The sequence below is a fragment of the Terrapene carolina genome, unplaced genomic scaffold (assembly GCF_002925995.2).
Source record: "Terrapene carolina triunguis isolate 2854851 unplaced genomic scaffold, T_m_triunguis-2.0 Scaffold97, whole genome shotgun sequence".
Taxonomy (NCBI): Eukaryota; Metazoa; Chordata; order Testudines; family Emydidae; genus Terrapene; species Terrapene triunguis.
Genome location: NW_020664448.1, coordinates 10,657,805 through 10,682,852, shown reverse-complemented (window position 1 = coordinate 10,682,852; position 25,048 = coordinate 10,657,805). Strand labels below are relative to the sequence as shown.

General features: G+C 40.7%; 1 protein-coding gene across 13 annotated transcripts in view; it reads left to right on the top strand.

The window, feature by feature from the left end:
* Positions 1 to 25,048, top strand: part of PICALM (phosphatidylinositol binding clathrin assembly protein) — a 120,614-nt gene that overhangs the window by 32,780 nt on the left and 62,786 nt on the right. For all 13 annotated transcript variants that reach the window (XM_024194610.2, XM_024194600.2, XM_024194599.2 and 10 more), the window contains exons 2-6: positions 8,947 to 9,089; positions 16,293 to 16,368; positions 19,415 to 19,517; positions 23,317 to 23,410; positions 23,984 to 24,095. In XM_024194610.2, coding sequence (XP_024050378.1) covers positions 8,947 to 9,089; positions 16,293 to 16,368; positions 19,415 to 19,517; positions 23,317 to 23,410; positions 23,984 to 24,095 — 528 coding nt within the window. The remainder of the gene's footprint in view (positions 1 to 8,946; positions 9,090 to 16,292; positions 16,369 to 19,414; positions 19,518 to 23,316; positions 23,411 to 23,983; positions 24,096 to 25,048) is intronic.

Sequence of the window (25,048 nt, the reverse complement as noted above, 5' to 3'; positions counted from 1 at the left end):
ACTCCTGGTGAATACAGATCCAACTTCCTTGGATCTAAAAACAAGGAAAAATCAATCAGGTTCTTAAAAAGAAGGCTTTTAATTAAAGAAAAAAGGTAAAAATCATCTCTGTAAAATCAGTATGGAAAACAACTTTACAGGGTAATCAAACTTAAAGAGCTCAGAGGACCCCCCTCTAGCCCAGGTTCAAAGTATAGCAAACAAAGATAAACACTCTAGTAAAAGGTACATTTACAAGTTGAGAAAACAAAGTAAAACTAAGACGCCTTGCCTGGCTTTTTACTTTCAAGTTTGAAATATGGGAGACTTGTTTAGAAAGATGGGGAGAACCTGGATTGATGTCTGGTCCCTCTCAGTCCCAAGAGCGAACAACCCCTTAAACAAAGAGCACAAACAAAAGCCTTTTCCCCCCGCCCCAAGATTTGAAAGTATCTTGTCCCCTTATTGGTCCTTTGGGTCAGGTGTCAGCCAGGTTACCCGAGCTTCTTAACCCTTTACAGGTAAAAGGATTTTGGAGTCTCTGGCCAGGAGGGATTTTATAGTACTGTACACAGGAGAGCTGTTACCCTTCCCTTTATAGTTATGACAGGGGCAGGTTTGCATCAAGGAGAAACGCACACAACTGTCACACCGAAGCCTGGCCAGTCATGAAACTGGTTTTCAAAGCCTCTCTGATGCGCAGCGCCCCTTGCTGTACTCTTCTAATCACCCTGGTGTCTGGCTGCTCAAAATTGGACACCAGGCGATTTGCCTCAACCTTCCACCACGCCATAAACATCTCTTCCTTACTCTCACAGATATTATGGAGCACACAGCAAGCAGCAGTAACAATGGGAATGTTGGTTGCGCTGAGGTCTGACCAACGGCACCAGCGAGCTTTTAAACGTCCAAAGGCACATTCTACCTCCATGCTTGCCAGGGTATGGCGTCTGTACGGGTAACCCAGGAAAAAAGGCACGAAACGATTGTCTGTTGTTGCTTTCACGGAGGGAGGGGCGACTGACGACATGTATCCAAAACCACCCGCAACAATGTTTTTGCCCCATCAGGCATTGGGAGCATAACCCAGAATTCCAATGGGCTGCGGGAACTGTGAGATAGCTACCCACAGTGCACCGCTCTGTAAGTCGATGCTAGCCACAGTAGTGAGGACGCACTCCGCTGACTTAATGCGCTTAGTGCGGATATACGCAGTCGGCAGTATAAAATCGATTTCTAAAGATCGACTTCTATAAAATCGACCTAATTTCGTACTGTAGACATACCCTTAGAAGTTTTGAAATTGCTTCAGGAAATAAAAACCCTTCAGCATGAAAAACACAAAATTCTAGGTTTGTATAATGCTTCAGGAATTTTAGGTAGTGCATTAACGTATCATGCATATTCTTAATTCTTTTCTTAGCTAGCTTTCAAAACTGCATTTGAGAATTTCTCAGTAGATTTTTTTTCATTCACATTACTCATCTCCTACTTACTATATTAATTGAGCTATTATGCATTTCTTTGCATATGGTGTTCAGTCATACTACATTATGATATGAGATTCCAACACATAGCACAAGCTAAGCAGGTTTCCATAAGATAAGGATGAAGAGACGTGAAGAAGATCTAGAAGCTGTAGGAAGTGGTTTTAGTGACTTAGCAAACAAGATCTTGAGTCATACTCTAGTATAATGTTAGCTAGTACCAGGGCGGATTTGATTTAAATCAAATTGATTTAAATCACTAGTCAGGAAGACTCGATTTAATCATGGATTTCTAATAAAAGTGCATTCTTGTTGGTTGTTACCAACCTGAAGATCCTGCATGTTCAGACATGTTCCTTTCATCATCTTCCAGTGCATCTTTCTCTTGCGAAGGAACACTTCTCATGATGTTGTTTCATTCGGGCAACCAGGCCTTGCATTTCTTTGTTGCACTGTTTGCATTTTGCACGCATGCCTGTCTTACCCACAGGTAAAATATTCCCCTCTAGTGTGAGAATGGTATGGTAGATCTCAAATCCATGAAGGCTACACTCAAAGACCAGGGCCGGCTCCAGGCACTAGCGCAGCAAGCTGGTGCTTGGGACGGCCCTTGGAAGGGGGCGGCACGTCTAGGTCTTCGGCGGTGGGTCTCTCGGTCCCTCTCGGAAGGAAGGAGCGGCCGCTGAATTGCCGCCGAAGAATGAAGCGGCAGCGGTAGAGCTGCTGCCGATCGCAGCTTTTTTTTTTCTTCGCCGCTTGGGGCGGCAAAAAAGCTGGAGCCTGCCCTGAGAGAGACCTCAATACTTCTGGAATATCTGCTCAAACAGTTTCACTTTTGTTTCTACTGCCTGTCCCTCCCTTCTCACATTTATCTCCAGACTTCTTCTCCTTGTCCAGATCTATTCCACCCCCAACAATCTTCTATTCATTGAACTTTTTGAAACGTTGCACTTTTAGAGAGAAGGTAAGGGATTGACTTCGTGTACACAAATTTGCAGAGGGACAATAGGGTGGAGGTCTGTTATTTCTCACCTCTATATATTTATTTAAAAACATTTTTGCTGTTAACAAGCATGTTATCTCTGGAGACACAAATCCACAGTTTGAGAACTGCAAAGCTAAGCATCTCTGGTATCTTCTAGACTGAGCACTGAGTCCCATTGGGTAGATAGAAAGATTAACCTAAATAATCTATACAGAATAGGGTTACCATCCATCCGTATTTCCCCGGACATGTCCGGCTTTTGCGTCTCTAAATAGCCGTCCGGGAGGAATTGGTAACAAGGTTAAAATGTCCGGGGTTTTTTTCTCCCTCGCCTCCCTCCCTCCCTTCCATGCAGAGTGCGGCTGCTGATTGGGCGGCTTGGCCGATTGACCCACTCCCATTGGCCTCCAGCAGCCAGAGCCCTCCCCTGCTCCCCCCTCCCTCTGTCTGCAGCCCTGTGTAACACACAAACCGATCCACCGGGCAGAGTATTTTGCAAACACGTGGAGCCAGAATGGTAAGGGGAGTCCGGGGGGGGGAGCAGTCAGGGAGCGGGGGAGTGTTGGATGGGTCCCCGGCCTTCACCTGCCACCCCCCCTCCTCGCGTCCCCCCCCCTGTGGGCCCCGCCCCGCCTGCCTCTCCCTTGTCTGCTGCCCCTGGGTCCTAGTGTCCCCCATCTACTAATGGGAAGACAGGCTGCCCTTACCCTGCCCTTCCACCCTAGCCCTGAGCCTCTCCAACATCCCAAACCCCTCAGCCCCAGCCCTCATCCCCCCACACCCTAATCCTCTGCTCCATCCCTGAGCCCCCTCCTGCATCATGAACCCCTCATCCTCAGACTCACAGCCCTCACCCCTGCATCCCCTCCCAAACCCCCTCCCCCCTTCCCACACACCCCCTCCTGCCCTCAAACTCCCTCCCAAAGCCTGCACCCCCTCCCTTTGCACCGCCTCCCACCCCCAAACTCCATCCCAGAGCCTGCACCCCTCACCCCCTCCTGCACACCCACCCCCTGCCCCAGCCCGGAGCCTGCACCCGGCACCCAAACTCTATCCCAGAACCTGCACCCTGCACCCCTCCTGCACCCTAATCCCCAGCCCAGGACCCGCACCCCAGACCACCTCCCCCCACCCAACCCCCCTCCCAGAGCCTTAGGCAGGTGGGGGAGGGGGGGTTCTGGGCACCACCAAAATTTCTACAACCCTGCCACCCATGCAAGTGGATAAGGGTTGGGGCAGTCAGGGGACAAGAAGCAGGGGGGGTTGGGGTTCTGAGGGGGGCAGTCAGGGGGTGGGAAGTGGGAGGGAGTGGATGGGGGCGGGGCTAGGGCGGGGCTTCCCCCCCAGTGTCCTCTTTTTTGATTGTGGAAATATGGTAACCCTAATACAGAAGCTCCTGGAACCCCATAAGATTGGATCCCTAATCCATGGACTATTGGAACTCATTTACAAAACTTTTCTTAAACATTCCATGAATATATTCTCATACTATAGAATTAGAATTTATAATCCCTATTCCATGATGAGATCTTTGAGCTATAATGTATCTTAATTAAAACTATCTTTAGATAGGGTTTTTCCTCAAACATTTTACCAAAAAAATCTGATTTAAATAAAAATACACCCTGGCTAGTACTATTGTTGGGGGCTACTTTTAGATGTGACTTAAAATTGAGGGCATAAGTGCTTGTGGTCATAGAAGGTTTTACCTACAAGAGTGGAGTGGTTAATCTCCATATCACAAATAAATTTCAAATCTGGTAATTACATCTTGTTTGTTAATTTCATCCTGCAATTTCATTAGCATATGAGTATTCTTTTTATCTTGTCCTATATCGTTTTATTGTGTTGCTGGGGTGATAGTATACACATAGAGAGTGCTGCATTTTGATTGGAAGAAGTGATCCCTGTACCCGTTTCTAAAGCATTCTGGAATCCTTCAGGATGAAAGGCTGTTTTTTAGACTTGGAGATACAAAACCTCTTCTCATAAGGTAAAGGGTTGACTTCATTTTTAATTCCTTCACCAGGCTATGTTCAAATTTCAATGTGTGGCATTAGTATAAGCTGGAGCAGCCAAAGGGCAAAAGAACAACAGAGTTTTATTATGGTGCTCTCTGCTGTCCTGGCCATTGGTAGGGGTACAAGATTTCAGTAAGACTGTATTTTGATACTTTTTGAACATTGAAAATGCCACTAAGACCCATCAACTGTATCATGCTGAATTTCATGTTAATTGTGATCAGCTTGCCCTATAATAGTATGTTTGGGTGCTTAGTCACTTCTGTGGTGCTTAACCACTTTCTATCCTTGAACTCAGTTGGGCAAAGCTCAGGTGGCCCTTGTACCCAACCTTGAATTCTTAGAGTAGCTTTATACCATGTCCTCAGTTAATCACAGATTTATCCACTAACTAAATTCTACTTACTTCTGAAGTTGTAGTTGGAGCCACGTTGTTTCACTTAGCTGCCTTTTTATGAATTTTTTGGGTGTGGGAAGGTGTTGTTTGATTATTGCATTATTACAGAAACTAAACCTATACCAAGATTAAAATCGTAAATCTTTTCTGATTGCTGGGCTGGGAACAGTTCTTAAAAAGGTTTACTGACCCATTGGGAAAAAGTTGATCCATTAAATGCTCTTATTCAAAGTTACAAAGAGTCCTGAGGGACCTTATAGACTAACAGACGTACTGGAGCATAAGCTTTCGTGGGTGAATACCCACTTCGGCAGACGCACGAAAGCTTATGCTCCAATATGTCTGTTAGTCTATAAGGTTCCACAGGACTCTTTGTTGCTTTTTACAGATCCAGACTAACATGGCTACCCCCGATACTTATTCAAAGTTATAAGGTATCAGACCTTAAGATCACCTAACGCTGGTCACAATCTTTTTTTCCTGTAAATTTGGACAAGACTTAAGTAATGATACCACGTGTGAACCCCTTGATAGCCATTTAATGCTCTGTACAGTTTGAAAGCTGGGAGTCCCAAGTTGCTTTTAGATAATTGCTGTTTTGTCTAGGGCTTCTTAAAGGCAACGACTAAAGTCATTGTAGAATTGAAATGTTGGCAGTGGGAGGAGAATATAAATTATATAGGAATTATGTGAACCTTTTTTAAGGTCTGACATGGCAAGATCTGTAGTAGTTTACAAGAAATAATTTATTTCATTGGAAAGCCCAGCTTTTCAATGGTACAAAACATTGGATTTTGTAAATGGTAGTTCAGTACATTAGTGATTATTTTGGGTGCTATTTTCTTGTTCAACCAGGGCTTTCTTTCGCACTGCTCCTGAAGGTAGAAAATTCAGGACCAGTGTAACTTCAAGTATATTTCTTGCTATAGATTACTGTCTCTTGAATGCATTCTTCTTTAGACACTATATTTAAATCTGATTAATTTAAAGATTAATTCCTGTAAAACTATTGACCATATTGTGTTCAAACTTGGCATGTTTTTATAAGTCCCATTAAGCCTTTAGAAAAATCAAACCATATCTGAAGATGGTGTATTTGTAATTTACTATAAGTAAATCCCAGTTTCATTGTATTAGACACAATTGTGAAATAGAACATATTTTAAAACTTAATTAGCACAAGAGTTACGGTCAGACTTTCAGCCTCTACTCTGCAATGGCTAACTTGATTTCTTAACTTGTGTCATTAATGCTAATTTTTTTGCGTTCAGTATAATAACTTTTCTGAAATTAATGTTGGCTACATGCAAAACCCACCCACACAATTCCTGAAAACCAAGGGAAAAATCCCATTAACGAAAATTGCATTAACCTACATCATAGTAATGAATGGAAAAAATAGATTCCATTTCCACAAGAAACTCCTTTGCACTTCCAATAGACAAAGAGAAAAGAAATCACCAAATTACACTTTCTTGCTTCCCCCGTATATCTAAAATAATCATATATGCACAAGTTGTGATGTCATTTAACAAAAAACAAACCACCAATCCTCTTTTTGGTGCTTGGACTCTCAATTCTAATATTAACTTTCACAAACCCTGTGTTGATATTATAACTGGAAACTTTAAAGCCTGTTTTTGCTGCTTTTATTGAGCTGAGAGAGAAGCCGAAAGTAAATATTTTCCCAAATAATTATATGCAGAAATTATGTTTTGTACAAGAGTGGTTTTCGCACATAGGAAAGATGGATGATTCATTTGTTCCTTTTAGAATGGCTTAAAATTGAAAAATGTGTCAATGGTGTACATGGAAAAAGTACTCTTTATTAGGGCTGTCAAGCGAATAAAAAAGTTAATTGTGATTAATCGCGCTGTTAAACAAAAATAGAATACCATTTATTTAATATTTATGGATGTTTTCTACATTTTCAAATATAATGATTTCAATTACAACACTGAATACAAAGTGTACAGTGCTCACTTTATATTTATTTTTTATTACAATTATTTGCACTGTAAAAAAACAAAAGAAATAGTATTTTTCAATTCACCTAATACAAGTACTGTAGTGCAATATCTTTATCATGACAGTTGAACTTACAAATGTAGAATTATGTACAAAAAACTGCATTAAAAAACAAAAACAATGTAAAATTTTAGAGCCTACAAGTCCACTCAGTCCTACTTCTTGTTCAGCCAATCAGTCAGATAAACAGGTTTGTTTACATTTGCAGGAGATAATGCTGCCCACTTCTTATTTACAGTATCACCTCAAAGTGAAAATAGGTGTACTCATGATTCTGTTGTAGCCAGCGTTGCAAGTTATTTACGTGCGCTAAAGATTCATATGTCCCTTCATGCTTCAACCACCATTCCAGGGGACACGAGTTCATGCTAATGATGGCTTCTGCTTGATAACAATCCAAAGCAGTGCAGACCGACGCATGTTCATTTTCATCATCTGAGTCAGATGCCACCAGCAGAAGGTTGATTTTCTTTTTTGGTGGCTTGGGTTCTGTAGTTTTGGCATCGTAGTGTTGCTCTTTTAAGACTTCTGAAAGCATGCTCCACACCTCCTCCCTCTCAGATTTTGGAAGGCACTTCAGATTCTTAAACCTCGGGTCGAGTACTGTAGCTATCTTTAGAAATCTCACATTGGTACCTTCTTTGCGTTTTGTCAAATCTGCAGTGAAAGTGTTCTTAAAATGAACATATGCTGGGTCATCAGCCGAGACTGCTATAACATGAAATATATGGCAGAATGCAGGTAAAACACAGAGCAGGGAATGCACAACTCTCCCCCAAGGAGTTCAGTCACAATTTTAATTAATGCATTATTTTTTTAACAAGCGTCATCAGCATGGAAGCATGTCCTCTGGAATGGAGGCCAAAGCATGAAGGGGCATACGAATGTTTAGCATATCTGGCCTGTAAATATCTTCCAATGCTGGCTACAGAAGTGCCATGCGAATGCCTGTTCTCACTTTCTGGTGAAGTAAAGAAGAAGAGGGCAGCATTATCTCCTATAAATGTAAACAAACTTGTTTTTCTTAGTGATTGGCTGAACAAGAAGTAGGACTGAGTGGACTTGTAGGCTCTGAAGTTTTACATTTTGTTTTTGAATGCAGTTATGGAACAAAAATAAATCTACATTTGTAATTTGCACAACAAAGATTGCACTACAGTACTTGTATGAGGTGAATTGAAAAATACTTTCTCTTATTTTACAGTGCAAATATTTATAATAAAAAATATACATTTTGATTTCAGTTACAACGCAGAATACAATATATATGAAAATGTAGAAAAACATTCAAAATATTTAATAAATTTCAATTGGTATTCTATTGTTTAACAGTGCGATTAAAACTAATCTAAAACTTTTTTAGTTTTTAGTTTAGAAAACTAATTTAAAATTGCGATTAATTTTTTTTGAGTAAATCGCGTGAGTTATCTGCAAATAAACCACAACCCTACTCTTTATTGAGAAATAACATAAAGAAGAGCCCTAGGAAGGGGACTACATGACTCAGGGACCTGAATACAGGATATGAAGACTTTCATATCCAGCTCACTAGTTTGAGTCTAGCCAGTGTCAGTGATGATAATGTTACCATTGCATGGCTTTTCAGTGATCCATATGAAATTGATAATCTCAGTTCAGTTTCTAGTAGATAGGTGTTAATCATGAAAATTGCCATCACAGTTAACTAATGGTATAGTAACATTATAAGCAAACACCAAGGATTAAATGGGCAAGGAAAGTGACTCTTACTTGCAGAATGTCCTTTTTAGAATAAATTTGAGAAGCTTATTTTTATTCATACTGTCTATTCTGTGGATGAATTAAATACTTTAAAGGCTTTCAAACTGCAGCTCTCTGACATCTTCCTAGTGGGCCACAGAGTGAAAACCTTTGAGAGCTAAATCAGAGGTATTCAGGGAAAGGCTCCATAATCTCTAGATTGCTCCATTGAATGAAAAACTGAAATATATGTGTACCATCATGATAACGAAGCTTCAAGAATACTAAATATACAAGTAAAATAACAATAATCAATTCTCTTTACTACAGACTTAATCCAGTGCACAAATGAGATGAATGTGAACATCCCCCAGCTGGCGGACAGCTTATTTGAAAGAACTACCAATAGTAGCTGGGTGGTGGTCTTCAAGTCCCTCATCACAACTCACCATCTAATGGTGTATGGAAATGAGGTAATACAATTTCTTTAGTACAAAAATCGTATCTCTTCTGTAAAGATACATCATGGAGGTGTCTTTGACTAGATACCTTTATAAGAAAATCTTCAATATTTCTGCCCTTCTACTTACTAGGAAGTAAGAGGACTGTAAGAGAGGGTTCCTTTTCTATGCCAGTATTGTTTTTATTATCATTAAAAAAAATTTCAGAGAAATAAAAAAATAAAATAAAATAAAAAAAAGTATGACATAAGATGAAAGAGACTTACTAGGTCACCTAGTCATGCCTCTGACAAAACAGGCTTTTTCTTTATAGTCAGAATTGTTTGTGAATTGTATGTTTTTTCCAAACTTTTTAGTTAGGGACCAACCATCTTTTTATTTATATTTGATTTAAAAATATGAAGAATGTTTACATGTGAGCAGTAGGCACCCATAATTAACAATTAAGTTTGCAATCAATTAAATATGAGCTAACGGCCCAAAATAATAAAATTAACATATCAGCTGATTTTTAAAAAAAGTAGTAAGCCCCATCCTGCTACATGCCCTCAGTTCTCCACAGAAACCTTGACAAAATAGGTATTGTGGTGTTTCCATGATACAGCCCTATTTTTTAAGATGCTTAACCCAAATGAACTGTGGCTTGTGAACTTCCTACATTTAAAAAAAGACGTAAAATTTTAGCTCTGTTGATGTATAGCACAGTAGACATTTTGAGGCCTTTTTTTCTTAAACTACCATTTGAATTTTAAAAATTAAGTTTGAAAAGTGGCTACTGTGTATAATCCATACATGATATAATATGTATGGTATGGGCAATATTCAGATTCCCCTTCATGTTCAGTCAAATTTCTTTTACATTGAAACAATTGAAATGAAATTTCTCATACAGTTCATAGTATATATTGTCATAAGGAAAAAATAGAAAAATACCTTCTGACTTTTCATGGGATTCTACAAAGCCATTAACGCTACTCTTTGGTTCCATTAGTATCTGCACAGGAATTGAAAGACCCTCAGATACTAAGGACATGCCTATTCTACAACTGCTATAGCACTGCTGCTGAGCCGGTGGAGCGCCATAGTGTAGAAGCTTTCTGTGTTGACTAAAGAGGTTTTTCTGTCGATTATAATTGCCATCTCTCTGAGAGGCAGTAAGTAGGTCAGTGGAAGAATTCTTCTGTCGATCTAGCCACATCAACATCAGGGATTAGACTAACTTAACTATGGTGCTCAGGCTGCAAAATTTTTCACAGCCTTGAACGATGTAGACCAAGCCTAACTGAGTCAGAATGTGAATGGAAAACTGTTCTGGATCTACTGCAGGGTTGGGGAAACTTTTTGGCCCGAGGACCACATCTGGTATAGAAATTGTATGGTGGGCCATGAATGCTCATGAAAATGGGGTTGGGGTACAGGAGGGAGTGAGGGCTCTGGCTGGGGGTGCAGGCTCCAGGGTGGGGCTAGAAATGAGGAGGTCAGTGTGCGGGAGGGGACTCTGGGCTGGGACAGGTGGGGGGTGGTGAAGGCTCCAGCTGGGGGTACAGGCTCTGGGGTGGGGCTGGGGATGAGGGGTTTGGGGTGTAGGAGGGTGCTCTGGGCTGGGACCGAGGAGTTTGGAGGGTGGGAGGGGGATCAGGGCTGGGGCAGGGGGTTGGTGCGTGGGAGGAGGTCAGGGGTGCAGGCTCTGGGCAGCGCTTACCTCAAGCAGCTCCCAGAAGCAGCAGCATGTTCCGCCTCCAGCTCCTATGCAGAGGCACAGCCTGACAGCTTTGCTGTGTGCTGCCCCTGCAGCTCCCATTGGCCGCGGTTCCCGGCCAATGGGAGCGGTGGGTGTGGCGCTGGGCGGGGGGCAGCGTGTGGAGCGGTGTCCCCTGGCTGTCCCTATGCAAAGGAGCCGGAGGGGGGACATGCCGCTGCTTCCGGGAGCTGCACGCAGTGGCCTCCGACCCTGCTCCCTCGCTGGAGGGCCGTGGTGGGCCAGATGCAGCCCGCAGGCTGTAGTTTGCCCACCCCGATCTACTGTGAGCCCATTATGTTTGACTATTGAAATGCCTCTATAAAGGGTTCATATTGTATTTGCACAGTTAAAGTATGTAATGAGCAATGATAAAATCAGTCTAATGGAGAAAATATAAATAAAAGATGGGAAGGACTGAAATCCACAGGCTCTTATCTCTCCTGCACCCTGGCATTTAGAATTTCAGGGAAATGTATGTGGGATAGTTTCAGCTGAGCCCAGCAAATTATCTCTGCTCAGTGTGGGCAGAGAAGATGAGAAGCTCTTTCCTCCCTAGTAGTCCCTGCCAATATGCTAGGAAAGAATTTTCTTTCCTATCACTGAATTTGGAAATCAGTTTGTGATAGTTCTTGGGGTACCCAGGACTGAGAGTCACCTTGTTACCCCCAGCCTACAGCATGAAGGAGACTTGCTTGTGTTTAATTGGATGTTGGCTTCCTGATACTACCAGCCTGTTAGCCACCCAAACAATCTCCTCTGGGTTATGCCAGCCCTTATTTTGCCATTCAGGTTAACAATTGGTATACCCAGTCCTCCAGTCTTTTTGAAGTGTTCCCCTGTAGTGTCCAGCCTCTTTTCCACTGAATGCTCACAGAAATACCACATCTGCTGTCCCCAAAGGAACAGTGTGTACAGCAGCTTGTATGATTCAACTCAGGATCAGCTTCTTGCTTAATATCACAGCACTGAGATATATTTATAGTGAAAACAATATTAAGTTTTTATTATCCAAGAATTAAGAGGTAGTAAGGATAATGGAAGCAAGAAGATTACCTATAAAACAAAATCATAACACGCTTTCTAGAGACTAGACTTGACTTAACAGGCTAGCCTCCAGTCTAAAGAAGTTTTTCTCACCCTAAGTGTCCTCTGCAGCATTTCAACTAAGACTGGTTTCACGAATGTAAATGCACTGCCCTTTTACTTCCTAGGTCCGGGATCACAGGGTGTCTTCTCTGTTCCCCAGATAGTCCAGCAAACCTTTGAAGTGTATCTCAAGATAAGGTTGCCTTCCACCTCTGTATGCTTTCTTTTTTGACTTGATATTTCTGTTGACTTTGTATGTAAATTGGCCACCATTGTGTTAGCTTACAATGCTTAATTTTACATGCGCACAGGTGAATAACCATTTTTTTTGTGACCGGAAACCTGTTTCTCCACTTCTGCTATGATACAGACTCTTAAGAACATATTTTCAGTATACATACATAGCTCCTTACATAGTGTCTGTAGATACATTTCACAACGATAGTAATGACTAATGTGACCATTGTTTTCATTTAAGACCTCGCATGGCATTCTTTGATGAACCAGAATGTACTTACCAGAATCAGGATATTATTGTAACCCCGTTGCCAGTTGGCATTGAGTTGTTCATGGGTCATACAGTTTAATCTTGTTCATGTGAGCAAGAATCATCATAGTTAAGATTCTAATCCCATTTATACTCAATCATTGATAAATATTTTCCATGTATGGGTCCCAATACTGTGGATTTTGTGAGGAGTGTCCTAGGGAGAGAAGAAAATGCAGCTATTTTGCTCACTAGCTATGATTTAAATTATTTCTTGTTTTTTCCTCGCCCTTTTGTAAACATCAGTTTTTTTAAATTAGACCAGCAGGAATTTTCAAAAACAAATTCTACTCCCAGACAGACTACTTGTCATATTAGAGTGTTGAAAGTGGTCTAATCCTTGGAACTTCAATGGAGATTCAATTGGCCTAGGTTTGGAATGTTCAAGGCTATCACGCCCCCCTCCTCACCCCAAGCTATGTAAAATCAGTCACTTCAGCTGAAAACAGAATTTTTCTGTTATAGTCCTATCTGATACATTGTATATTTGGACCCAGTACAATGTCCATATAACCATTCTCTGCATGATGTTTTAGGTTACAATGGTATTTTCAGATAGTACACTTACAAAAAGCCAAGAGTTATGAGTGGGGGGAAAAGACCCTTACCACCAAGTGATGATAACCTATAACTCCACACATATAGCTTAGCAAAACTCAGCACTAGTGCGTATTAATTGTTGTATCAGTTCTCGGGGATCAGTTTTCAGAGACAGAAATACTCAGTGACAAGATTTAGCATTAATTTTATGAACATACCTGCAACAGGGCAGTTATCAAGATCTTTACCCTATGAATGAATCCATGTCATCCTTGAGCTGTAGAATTAGCTGCAATGGATAAAACTAGAGATTACAATAAGGATGTAACTTCTTCCAGGCCCTGAATCCCGTTTAGCAAAGAGACTTGATTTGAAAATTCACTGAACTGCTGCCTCAAAATTCATTTTTCCAATGGCACTGGCTTTTCTGCCCATCTCATTTCTTCTAAAGTTAGCACATAAGGAAAAATTATGTGATGGATGACTTTCAGGAAGACATTTGTAATATGTGTAGTAGGTAATACCCTTACTCAGACCAGCAGGGAGGAAGAGGAAATAAATTTGTTCCCATAGGTGCAAGTTATTCAGCTCACTCCAAATCCTGATGCCTTTTCACTGTAGCTTGTTGGAAACATTTTGACAAAACTTTTTTGTTATTTTGTTGAAATGGAAATGTTTCACAGATATGGTTCAATATCAGTGAAATTCTGCCAGAAACAAGGCAGGCTTCTTGGGGGCTTACCTGCCTACTTCCTCTTCAGCCCTCCTGATAAACTGCCCTGGACCCAGCGCTCCCAGGATCTTCACAAAATGGAATGACCATTCTCCACCTAGCTCTCCTCTTCACTCTTCATACATCGGAAAACTTCTAAAGAGACTAAAAATAGGGCTGAGCGAGTCAGTATTCAGAATTCTTTTCATAGCAACCCTTCTTACTGGCTAGCAAAAAACTCTTCCTTTCTTCAAAGGGACTCTGAAGCATACATGTGCCCAGTAGGGATTTAACAGTATTTAATCCTAAACAAATGCTGAAAGGGTCATTAGAATAGCAGGATTAAGCAAATATTTCACAACTTCTGGACAGTTTCCCCTCAAGAGAATCCTGTGCAGGCTAGAATGTAGCATTGAGAGTACAAGTACGAAAAGCCATGTGGCTGCTTAGAAGGCTGGGGAAGAGGTTTCTTTACTGATGAAAATTAACACCACCATGGTTTGGAGGTCGCGGGGGGGGGGGGGGGGGGGGGGCGGGGAATGAAAGGGAATAAAATGCCTGTCTCTCTAATCTTCTGAAATATGATTTATAATCCATGAAGAGTACAGTAAAGTTGCTCTTCTAAAATGTTTTGAATGGAAAGAAAGAAAATGTGATCTTCAGTATAGAAGGCCAAATACAGTACTGGTGTTGGTTAGACATGCAATTCCTAAAGTATGAGATACAGACTAGACAGGATGAAACCTGAATTGATAAGAAAATTTCTCCTTTAGGTTCCTGAATTTATTTAATGTGAATAAGAATCTTTATGTAGTATTAATAGTAAATCTTCATGCTGCTGAATATCTCTTAAATAAAATCCCATAATTATATTTAAAGGTAATTAAATTAAACAACATTCAGGTAAATATTTTAAATTTAACCTAAGTGTACAGGGAACTAAAGATAAAGCTTGTCAAGAAACCCCTAGCTCACTTCTTGGTACAGGTAGACATTATTTCCTGGTAATCTACTGATACCCTGATTACAAATGCCAAAGTGTTGATGTAGGCAGTATAAGTGAAGAAAGCCTTTGTACTACAATCGGTTCTGGAAGCCACCACATGTGAGAGGTAACTGATTAAGAAATTTTGAAAGAGACCTTGGCTGTGGCTGCACACTATACACCGTAAAACAGATATGGGGGAAAAAAAGTTCTACAGAGGCATGATCCCTAGCCCGCCCCAACCACAATGTGCACACTGAAAAATGAGTCCCTTTTTTCAGCTAGAGCAGAGCAACATGCTTCTGTCTAAGTAATCTGTTTTGAAATACAGACACTCATTTTCAGTTGAAAGGTTTACATTTCATAGAGTGACTACTGCTAATCTGATCTGGTAAAAAAAAAATAGTATAGTTCTCTGCCAGTACATGTCAGAGCATCTGACGTGTATGTGGGGGTAGGGAGATTTTGTCTCGTGAACCAGAATTCCTTGTGTAGAGCTCTGCTACAAAAGTAAACCAAATGAAAAACAAGTCTCTGCTAATGTTTTGAATGAGACAAAATAAAGCAACTGAGAAACAGAAGAGTTCAGGTCTGTAATAATTTTACTGCTAATTCACTTCCATTAAAGCAGGCAATCATAGGATTATGTATTGTTAAAATGTACACTTTCGCTATTTGTAGTAACTAAAAGCCTGATTTTGAGAGGTGCAGAGCACCCAATGCCAAATAATGTGAGTGCAAGCTGCAGGTGCTCAGTGTCTTTGAAAATCAGACCTCAAATAAGTACTTCATGAAACCAATGCAATGTGAACCAAAGAATCACAAGACTGTTCTACAGCCAGCACTAAATTGGAACAGACCACAAGGACTTCGAAACCAAAGTTGAGTTTTTTCAAGTTTCTTGCAGGATGCTCTACAACCTTTGTTTAGAGGTTTTGATCTGAGCCTAGTCTTAAAAAGACCACTAGATCCTGGTTTTTAGGAGTTTCATCTTACAATTGTCATTTCTAGTTACCAAAAAGTTCCATCATAAGAAATATTGTTAGCCTCATAATCCTCATAAAATTGGTTTGGCATTCGAATTGCCAGGTTTACTTCCTAAGTAAAGGAGAAATCGTCTGCAAGTTGGAAGGCAACTTGTCAAACTGATTGTTACATACCATCAGTTATCCTAACTTGAAATTGATTTGCATTCAGTATATCTTTGTATTTATTTAGCTCAAAAATTGCTACCAGCTGTGCAGAAAGATTCTACAAATAGAGTATGTTTGAAGAAAAAAGTTGTAATGCCAAATTTTAATGCCTTGTATCTAATTTTAATGCCTGTATGAGAAGTTTGCCCTCTTGTGGCTAATTCTAGTTTAGAACAAAGGGTCCTTTAATCCTTCACCAATACCAGTTAAATAGTAGTTAAACCCTGTATTCCTCCACTTACAGCTTTGCCCAGAAGTGTAGGGGTTGTTTGTGTTATTTGCAAGTTACACTACAAATTTTTTGAAAGTTTGATAGCACTGAGTTAACTAAACTGTTTTTAAGTGCAGAATTAAGTAAAATTCCAGCAAAGCAATAACTTATTGATTCAAAATCTTTTTTTCTCCATCTAGCGTTTTATCCAGTATCTAGCTTCCAGAAACACACTGTTTAATTTGAGCAATTTCCTAGACAAAAGTGGATTGCAAGGTAAGGTATCTTCATTATAAAAACTAACATGGTATTTTAGGGAATAATAAATACTGTATTTTCACAAGTTATGATGAACTGCCTCTCTTCAGTAGTTTAAAAAATTGCATATCATTCCAAGAAGTGAAATTCTTCATTTTAGAACACTTCTGTGGATGTCATTCATAATCTTCCAACTGACTAGCATTTGTGGCATTGTAGAAAATAGTGCCACATGGAAAGAATAGATATAATTTTTTATCTTATATAAGTTTGATTTTAGTCATGCTATTTATTATAGTTCTGAACCAGTTTTCAACAACAGCCAATACAAGATAAAATGAGAGGTTAAAACTCCCATAATGCATTCCAGTTTCAACATGGGGCAGGAGAGATTTGTTCTTGATACTGGCTGGTACTGGTTGAAACAAAAAGACCAATAGCACTTAATTTTTATTTAAGTTGGTGGTCATCCAGCCTATCCCCATGCCTATGTAGGATTAATTAAATGAATAAATATGAAATAAAATTTTCAGTTTCCAGGTCGGAAGAAATCAATTCTACCAGGGAAGAAATCAATTCAAAAACTATTAATGTTGCATAGAGGTCCAGCTGAGATTGGAATCCCATTGGGTTAAACACTGTACAAGCATATAGTAAGAGACAGGTCATGCTCCAAAGATAATGATTTGATCAGATCAGACTGTATTGTATTCTCTACACCAGGGGTTCTCAAACTGCATTGAACTGTGATCCCCTTCTGACAACAAAAATTACTTCACGACCACAGGACAGGGGACCGAAGCCTGAGCCTGCCCGGGTGGGAAGGGGGGGCAAAGCCCAAACCTCACTGCTCTGGGCAGGGAGCCAAAGCTGAAGCTCAAAGGCTTCAGCCCCAGGCAGGGGGCCTGCAACCTGAGCCCCACCACCCAGGGCTGAAGCCCACAGGCTTTGGCTTCGGCCCCGGGCAGTGGAACTCGGGCTTCAGCCCTGGGCCCCAGCAAGTCTAAGCCAACGCTGGCGATCCCATTACAAGGGGGTCGGGACCCACTTTGGGGTCCTGGCCCACAGTTTGAGAACCGCTGCTCTACACCAAAAACTTCACACATACTACCTCACACACTGGGGTCCTCCTTTTATTTTTATTATTTTATTTTTGTTATTATTATACTGCTTATTATTAATTATTATAGAATGATTGAATTCCATTTTGCAAAATTCTACTTGCCTCCTTGCAAGGAAGGGGTAAATAAAATTTTTAACAAGGAAATAACATTTGTAAATTATCCATCGTTGTGGTAAAGGGTAGACAAATACATCTTTGTGCCTGAGCTACTCACTTTCATGTATTCTGCAAGGCTGGGAGAAGTATAACAAAATAAAAGGGCCCAAACTAAATGAACTCCTGTACATGCTGTAGTAGGGACCAATTGCTTGAAACTATAATTGTTTCAGTCAGATGTCTCTTTGTTTAGAGTAGGTATCGGGCAAGAAACAGTTACTGGTCCCTATTACTAGGTTTCCCCACTGCTGCATGTAATTCTGTTCATGCATGGAGCTATTCTTAAAAATTTACTAATTTGCCTGTACTGAAATAGCTGTTTTGTCTCCAACTTTGCACTTTATATAGCTGCTTCAATTTTGTTTTGCCATAATTGTAGTATAATATACGTACTCTTGCTGATTGCTTTGGACAGCAGTTTTCATTGTGGTAAATGACTCAAAACTGTCAAGCTGAGACTTAATTTTCAAGGGTAGACTGGCATAGAATATGAAAAGAGACCTTTGCCATCTAACTCCCGTGTTTCCTCTGGGGAATAAAGCAGAGGATAGGATTTCATGGCCTGCACCCATAGGAAAGATTTTTGGATGTAATTAAGATACGTCAGTCTAATCCTACAATCTTTGCATGTGCAAACTCCCACTTATTAATGTCAATTTAGTTCAGTGCATTTTGCTGTATTAACTTCTAAAAGAGTATGTATGGACTTTGACATTGCTCTGAAAACGTAAGACTTTTGTACATACATGTATGCTAGTTAAGAAATCTTACAACAAATAAATCAGTAAGCATATATAGGCACTTTCTTTGCTAGTATCCACAAATTTATATAAAAATACTTAATCTGCTCACTGACTTCCAGGAGATGGTTAACTTCAGACGGTAAAGGAAATTACACAGTTATGTGACATCTTTAGATATTTGCTACATCATGTATTCAGATTTTCAGGGTGTGTACTGTACAGTGTATAGCTCAGGGGTTGGCAACCTTTCAGAAGTGGTGTGCCGAGTCTTCATTTATTCACTCTAATTTAAGCTTTCGCGTGCCAGTAATATATCTTAACATTTTTAGAAGGTCTCTTTCTCTAAGGGCAGGTCTACACTAACCCCCCAATTCGAACTAAGGTACGCAACTTCAGCTACGTGAATAACGTAGCTGAAGTTCGAAGTACCTTAGTTCGAACTTACCTCCGTCCAGACGCGGCAGGCAGGCTCCCCCGTCGACTTCGCGTACTCCTCTCGCCGAGCTGGAGTACCGCAGTCGACGGCGAGCACTTCCGGGTTCGACTTATCGCGTCCAGACAAGAAGCGATAAGTCGAACCCAGAAGTTCGATTTGCTTGACGCCGAACTACCCGGGTAAGTGTAGACCTACTCTAAGTCTATAATATATAACTGAACTATTGTTGTAAATAAAGTAAATAAGGTTTTTAAAATGTTTAAGAAGCTTCATTTAAAATGAAATTAAAATGCAGAGCCCCCCCCGGACCGGTGGCCAGGACCCGGGCAGTGTGAGTGCCACTGAAAATCAGCTCGCGTGCCGCCTTTGGCACGCGTGCCATAGGTTGCCTACCCCTGATATAGCTCTTAACACCACAATATTTTTATGTGTCAAAAAAAATTGAGACCAGTCTTTTGTAACCGTTTTTATATATTGGTGGATTAAGGGAAAACTTGTAAACAAAAACAATCTATAAGTGTAATCTTATTGCCTAGTCAGAATAATTGGCTTTGTATAAAAATTGACTGGAGGAGCGATAAGCTGTTGAAACCTTTTCTCTTTTAGGGTATGACATGTCCACATTTATCAGACGGTATAGTAGGTATCTGAATGAAAAAGCAGTTTCTTACAGACAAGTGGCTTTTGACTTCACCAAAGTAAAAAGAGGGTAAGAACTGTAGTTTTTATTTTTCTTATCTTTAAGATCTGACTTGCAGTACGTACTAACAAGCTGTTCTCAAATAACCAAGTTGAATATCTTTTCACTGGTATTGATCAATATACTCTGTGCATTATGCACCAAAAATGTCAGTGCAGTTGAGTTGTAATGTGTCTGTCTTCAGAAATTTTGGGGAACACTGTCTTTTGAAAAAAAAAATTAAATGGAAATCAGACTGTGCATCGGATTGAGGCAACCGGTGGTAGCTACCTAATCTGGCCAATAAAATGTTCTTTGATATGTCAGAAAGCTGTCTTGTGTTTGGCACCATTGGTGTTTAACTAAGCATCCCATTTGAGAAGATTATGGAGGTGCGCATTTGTGAAATGCCTTGCTGTACCATCTGTTCCTTCTTCATGCCGCTCTCAAAGTGGCTGTTAGTACATTACAGTACTATAGACTTTACAATGGTAATTACACAGAATGACCATTGTGCCCTTTTGGGGATGGGGACTGGGGGAAGACATCTGATCCATTTACGTATCTTATGGCATACAGTGGTCAACTGCTGGTTAAGCAACTGCTTTAGATATGGCATACGTTAAAGCCATGGTGGCTCTAATGTAGTTGAAGTAATAAATCAACCATGGTTCAAGTGAACGTTCACATGGATTCTACTCTTGGTGGTCATGTTCCCTATTTACACAAGATCTGGTTCTTTTGGCCAGCAGTACTTGCTGGGGCCAACCCTGCACCCCAGGTGTCTTTTTGCCCCCCTCACCCCCACAATGGTATAAATGGTGGGACCAGCCATCCTTCAGTTTCTTCTTCCTGCAGCAGCAAGAAGGAACCCTTGCAGTGTCCTCCTGCTTCTCTGTGACTGTTGGTGTTACTGATTAGTTAGTGTACCTGTTAAGTAGTTAACTTTTACCTGTAGGCTTTTAAAAAAAATAATTTTTACTACTCTTTTTATTAACCTTTCATGGTTGTTAGGCATCCACCTTCATTCTTCAGCTCCCTCATCCCACCGAGATACTATTGAAGCAAGAGGTGGACTCTCTCCTTAAAGTAATGGGAATAAAATCCTCTGATCGTGAACTCTCCATACCAAAGGAAAAAAGAGATTGGTGACGTCCCATTCTGGGCATTTGTCTCAGCAGGTTTGTTCATCATTTCAAGCTCAGGATGGTGATACTGGTCTTCCCACAGCACCAAGCATGTTTACTAAGTACTTGGAGAAATACCCACACTTACTTTATTTCAAAGCTTAGAGCTCATAGAAGAAGTGTCAGCAAGAGCTTACCTTCCACAAGACTCCAAACCGTAGTGGACCTCATCAACTACAAGCTCACTCAAAGACATCAGTAAGACCATGACTCAAATTTCTGGGACATACAGCCTCATACTTCTGAGACAGCTTGCCAGACTTTGCCTAGTCTCCAGGCAAGGGTAGTTGAAATCAGTGTATCTACACAGCAGATCCCCATATAGCCATGTTGGTCAGGATTCCACAAGAAGTCCTGTCCTCATTAACTGGAAAAGACCCACTGCAGGTGTGCAATGGAGTACTTTTCTCTGCACCTCTGCCGACTAAGACTCTGACAAATGTCTGAACCCAGGGAAGAGAGGCTCATCTAGGTCACTTTGTAACATAGGGCCTGTGGTCCCTTCCTGGAGCTCATCTGCACATAAATATCCTGGAACTGAGCCATTCACTTGGCATGCTAAGCATTCTGTCTCAACTGCATGGATCTGCTATTCCAGGGCTGATGAAGCACCACAACTATGCATTGTGTCAACAGACAAAGAGAGGTTAGGTCATCACCACTCTGCCAGGAGTCCATTTGGCTCTGGGCTTAGTGTATTCATCACTGGACCGTGCCACTGGTCCTGCATCTTTCAGGTGTTCAGAGCTTGCTAGCAGATCACTTCAACAGACAGTTCTCAGACAACCACAAGTGGTTGGTCAAGAACCCAGTGTCGCAGAGCATCTTCCGCAAGTAGGGATATCCAAACAGACTTATTTGCAACAGACCAGAGCAAGAAATGCCAAATATTCTGCTCCATGGGGGTTTCCAGTGCAGGCTCCCTGTCATATGCCTTTCTCATCCCCTGGATGCCTGCACTGATATATGCCTGCCTTCCAACCCCCATATTACAGAGAGTCATGAGGTAGCTGAGGCAAGATACATGATTGATAATCATGATTGCCCTGATGGGGCCAGGCAATTCTGGCATTCGGATCTGGTCAACATCTCAATGTAGCCCCCAGTCACTTTGCCTGCGGTGCCCAATAGCCTTGCAGAACCATCAAATTCTACAGCTGGACCCATTGTTGTTGTTATCTGACAGCCTAGATCATGGCTGGCTGACATCCCCCAAAAGAATCTGTTGATCAGAAAAGGAAAGCCTCAACTAGACTGAATTAGCCTCATAAATGAAAGAGGCTTTCTATTTGGGCATCTTGTCACCAGCGGTCTTCCCTCAGCACCCATTCAGCTATATTGGACTATACACTAGTCCCAGGAATGTTAAACTTCATGCACTCGATCTAATGGTATTAAGGTGGAATCCCTATAGACCATTACTCAGAGAGAATGGTTACTTACAGCAACTGTGGTTCTTAAAGATCTTGTCTACATGGATTCCATTACCTGCTCTCCTTCCCCATTACTGCAAAGTCATACGCCTCTGAGATTCTGTATTGGTGAAGGAACTGAGGGACGATTGGTCCTGATCTGTCTTTTATGCCCTTGGGGTGGGCAAGAATATCTAGGGTGCAACTATGGCCCCAACACACACTACTAGCGAAAAGAAACCAATCTGTCCGCCTGGGGCACACGTGCACCAAGAGTGTGATCCATGTGGACACCCCTCTTGAAGAAGCTCATCTAATGTAGGGTAATTAACCATTCTTTCACCAGCTGACCAACAGGCAAGAGGACTATTTTTAATTGTAAGGAATTCTGTTAACAGGAGGAAGTTATTGATGGTGTTCGTTCCTTGACATTTTTGGCTTTTTCCAGCTGTAATAATCCTCAGCCTTTTGTGCTGCAGAGTCCAGTGGATTCTGATTTTTAGTTTGAACAAGCAAGAGGTTATAAGAGGTAGAAGTTTTGACTTTGGTATCAAGCCTTTTTACATAAAGTGAATGTTATTTTTAAGTCCGTGTAGTGTAGAAAGCAAATGTTTACTATCAATAATTCTTGTTTATTGTTCATTTGCTCCTAGTGCACCTTCTTTTTCTCTTAGCATTTGTATCTTCTCTGGATATCTAGTTTAAAACATCAACCAAATGAAAGTTAAATAGACCCAGATAACTGACATTCTCTTTAAAAAAATCCAATTATTTTATTAAAAAAAACTTGTCAAATGTAATTGTAAAATCTTGTTCAGTGTTTCTGTAACTGCAGATTTCCACATACAGTGTATTTATAATCCTACCTTTTACGAATGCTTTTAAAAGATCTTAGAGAGACAAGGTGGGTGAGGTAGTGTAATAGTTTTGAGCATGGCCATTTCTGTTGGTCTCAGAGAATAAAGATCAGTCCTTGAAGACCCCGTCACAGGTGCTGTCTTCTGGCCAAGAAGAGTTGGCTATGGCTCTTCTGGACAATGATTGTCATTCTTTTGGCCAGACAACTTGAGTATCACAAGGCGTGCCTCTTACTTCAGTCGTCTGAATATGCTGCCTCTGGCATTGCTGTTCTTTTGATCTGTTTCATATGCTCCAGTGTTTCATATTAACTAATAAAATATTCTTTCATAATCCAATTGGTGGTTTGTTTTCTGTTTTTTTGCATAATAGGGCTGATGGAGTCATGAGGACAATGAACACAGAAAAACTCCTTAAAACCGTACCAATTATACAAAATCAGATGGATGCACTTCTTGACTTCAATGTAAGTTTAATTTCTGCACACATCAGAGACACTGTCAATTAACACAGCTGGACTTTTCCTCCGCAGCTTTTCACAAGCTATGAAAACAAGTGATGCAATATATACAAAGTAAAATTCCCTTCCATATTTTTAACATGTTGTGTCCCGTCTAATATAGTTAATTTGAGGAGCAAAATACACCTGGAACATTGCCTTGTAGCTGGTACACTTAATTTGAAGTACTGATGTCCCAATAAGATGACCACTTCATTAATGTTCATTTAGGGGTACTTGCCTTTAAGAAGTTTTTTAAATAAACAAAACTTATTCTAGCTATTCTTTTGGCCCCTCTTAATCTGTGAGAGATTAGTCATGTATTTTTGCTGACCTGCTTTTCTTTGATTATTTAATTTGTCATCTTTGATGCTGATAGAGGTTCCATTTAACTTGGAATGCTGCCATGTTCTATAAACAGTCCATTTGCTAATGGAAAGCAGGTCTTTGGGTTAGAATATTGAAACTTAATTATTAATCGGAAGTTTTCTGATAAAATGTCAATCCAGATGAGCTAATTTTCTTTTCTAATCTCCCTAGGTCAATAGCAACGAGCTTACAAATGGTGTAATAAATGCTGCCTTCATGCTCCTCTTCAAAGATGCCATTAGACTCTTTGCAGCATATAATGAAGGAATTATTAACCTTCTGGGTAAATATTACTCTAGTCTGCAGAATTAGTTCTTTGTGTTTTCAATAAGCAAGGAGATATAATTTTTTTCAGAATTTATAGCTGTTTGGATCTTTAAGGAATAAGACAAAGCAGTACATGAAGATAGAATGTTTTAAGAAAATCTTCCGTTTTTTGGGACAGCTTTATTGCCAAGGATTCTTTTGCTTTGTTAGTACTTTCCTTACATGTAATCCAAAGTATGCAATTTCCTAAAAACAAAGTCCAAGAATTTTTGGCATGGAAAATTTATTTTTCCTTGAACTGGTTTTCCGCCTGTCACTGAGAACCTCGACTCAAAATCAAATAGCAAAATTGACAGTTTTTTCTCCACTGTGAATTGTTAAAGAAGCATAGAGAGTTTAACTTCCATAGTTAGAACTTAATTCTAATAATGTTTATAATTTTTTGTATGTATTATATTTGGCTGGCTATGAAGGTTTTTATGTTGTTGCTTATCCCTGTGAAATGAGTACCTGCTCTAAACGATAGCATGATCTATCACATAGATAGGGCCCTACCAAATTCACGGCCACGAAAAATGCATCACAGGCCATGAAATCTGGTCTCCCCCATGAAATCTGTTTTTTTGTGTGCTTTTACCCTATACTATACAGATTTCATGGGGGAGACCAGCGTTTCTCAAATTGGGGGTTCTGACCTGAAAGGGAGTTGCAGGGGGGTCATGGTATTGCCACCATTACTTCTGCGCTGTCTCCAGAGCTGGGCAGCCAGAGAGCAGTAGCTGTTGGCCAGGCACCTAGCTCTGAAGGTAGCACCCTGCTAGCAGCAGCACAAAAGTAAGAGTCGCAATACCATAGCATGCCATCCTTACTTCTGCACTGCTGCTGGTGGTGGCTCTGCCTTCAGAGCTGGGCTCCCAGCCAGCAGCCACCGCTCTCCAGCTGCCCAGCTCTGAAGACAGCACCGCAGAA